General features: G+C 40.9%; 1 protein-coding gene across 13 annotated transcripts in view; it reads right to left on the minus strand.

Annotated features, from left to right (window-relative positions):
- PUS10 (pseudouridine synthase 10) overlaps window positions 1-2,192 on the minus strand; it is a 70,079-nt gene that overhangs the window by 6,396 nt on the left and 61,491 nt on the right. For 10 of the 13 annotated variants that reach the window (XM_017544992.2, XM_017544990.2, XM_017544993.2 and 7 more), the window contains one exon: window positions 1,692-1,834. In XM_017544992.2, coding sequence (XP_017400481.1) covers window positions 1,692-1,834 — 143 coding nt within the window. Of the gene's footprint in view, window positions 1-127; window positions 1,447-1,691; window positions 1,835-2,192 lie in introns of those variants that run through there. The other 3 variants (XM_037744458.1, XM_037744456.1, XM_037744457.1) reach the window with 3 other exon arrangements.

The raw sequence follows: 2,192 nt of genomic DNA on the forward strand, positions 1-2,192 counted from the left end.
AGTAGAGAAGGGGTTTCACCATGTTGACCAGGATGGTCTCGATCTCTTGACCTCGTGATCCACCCACCTCGGCCTCCCAAAGTGCTGGGATTACAGGCGTGAGCCACTGCGCCTGGCTCTCTCATTTTCTTTGAAGAATGCTCCCTCTGTGTAGCAGTGATGAGGAGAAAAAACCAAATAGCCCCAGAATAACCAGTTAAAATGTCCAGAGACGTTCTTATTCATAACTAGAGGGACAAGGTTTAAGTCAAATGAGCTAGCTCAGTGCACCTGTCCATGTGAATATACAAGGTATATACAAAGTAAATTTAGTAAGTGAAAAATTCACATACTTTAGTATATAACCATGTGGCATCTAAAGCTCTAACAGTCTTTCTTGATTAACACCTTAAGTACATGTACATGGCTGGTTCTAAAAATGTTTTAATAGGATTGAAAAGACATCAAATTCTACAAAAGACATTTCTCTTTGGCCCACCAAAACTAAAGGCCAGAATTAGGTAAGAAGATTTTTAAAAATGTATACATGATTTGAATTTCCATCCATAATATGCAAATATGCTCCAAACAACAAAGATACAAACATTTGTCCACTGGAGTCTAAATTGATCCTCCTTTGATCCAAATTACAAAATTTAGAAGATTTTAAAAGTAGATAACCTATACTTGGCTTAGCTGAGTAAATCCAGGTCCTGAGGTGGGGCAGAGAAATAAGTGAACACAGGCTGGTGGGGAAAGACAGGCAGACTAGTTACAGCAATATAGGAAGAATGGTATTTGGTGATTAAAACTTGCTTTTTTCCCCATATATATATAGTGTGTCTGTGTGTGTGTGTACATATATATATACACACACACACACAATAGTACATCATTAGTTCTATACCAGTTAGAAGGTATTTGTCACTTCATGCTATTGGATCACAGAATAATATAAATCCAAGAAACAAAAACTAGGAAGACCTTTGAAAAGTACACTAAAGCTAAGCTTACTGGAGCTCCCTGATATATTTTAATCAGCAACTCAGTTCTGATACAAAAATCATACGTCAGGTTAGATTATGAACAAATTATCAGCCTTAGACTACAGATATTTTAACTCTGAATCTCAACCTTTCTGTAACACAGTCAAAGCTCTCTGCAGTCTGAAAATGGAGCTAACTAATGATATGACATCTGAAACGTTTTATTTTTGTTTTCTTCCCAAGGCCTGTAAAGAAAAGAATATTCCCTGCTGTACTGGACCACTGGCAAAGAAAAGATCATGATGTAAAGTAGTGCTATTCCCAACTACCAACTGTGTTTAATCACCTAAGGAAAATACATGAAATGTTGAAAAGACTCAAATATTCTCATGAATACGTGACTTGCAAAAAATGTCAAGACAGCAAGTGAATCCATCAGAAGTATTTTCTGAGTACTGTGCGCCCTGCACTGGTTAAGGCACTGTAATTACAGGAAGCAAACTTTAAAGTTGACATTGAATGGACTGCTACCTCAAGGTTTGGAATCATTTTGAAAAACAAATTTAGTGGAGAAAAAAACACATCCAACAAACAAACAAACCAGATTCTTCTTCAGTATAATCCTTTCCCGAATTCCTCCCAGACCAAGCTGACCCCGTTTTCTAGGGCAGCATGGCCTTTTCCAACAGGGTTCCGGTTCCACGGCGGCCGCAGGCGGAAGGATACGTGCCGGCCTGAGTTTTCAGATGGAGGCGGAAGTGGTGCTCATCCACATAGTGCGACTCCATGGAGTGAATGACGCGAGCTCGCACTGCCAGGGGCCTTCGGTGAAGAACGCGCAAAGGTGTTTTCTGGTCGATCTTTAAGTCCTAGGGGAGAATATGACACACAGTCCCAGAGTCAGAGCTTTGCCACCAGTGAAGCCTGTCTTAGCCCTTCCCTCGCCATCCAAAGCTCAGCACAGATGTTTCTTTTGGAGGACTCCATCTATCACGGGGTGGACACTAATGGTAAAATGAATTGTACCCCCTTCGCTTCAAACTCTGTGGGACTTCTCATAACCCAGTCTATCATTACTCGCTTTCTGGGCCCCAGTAACCTCGCCATTTGAAGTAAATAGGTCTCTTTTACTCTCATATTTAACAAGTTGGTGAAGGCCCTGGAGTTCTGGCCTGCCCTTTAGGTCCATCGGGGTCCTCTAAAGGACAAGGCCCTTACCTTTGTTTT

This window comes from Cebus imitator, unplaced genomic scaffold (genome assembly GCF_001604975.1).
Source record: "Cebus imitator isolate Cc_AM_T3 unplaced genomic scaffold, Cebus_imitator-1.0 Scaffold175, whole genome shotgun sequence".
NCBI lineage: Eukaryota > Metazoa > Chordata > Mammalia > Primates > Cebidae > Cebus > Cebus imitator.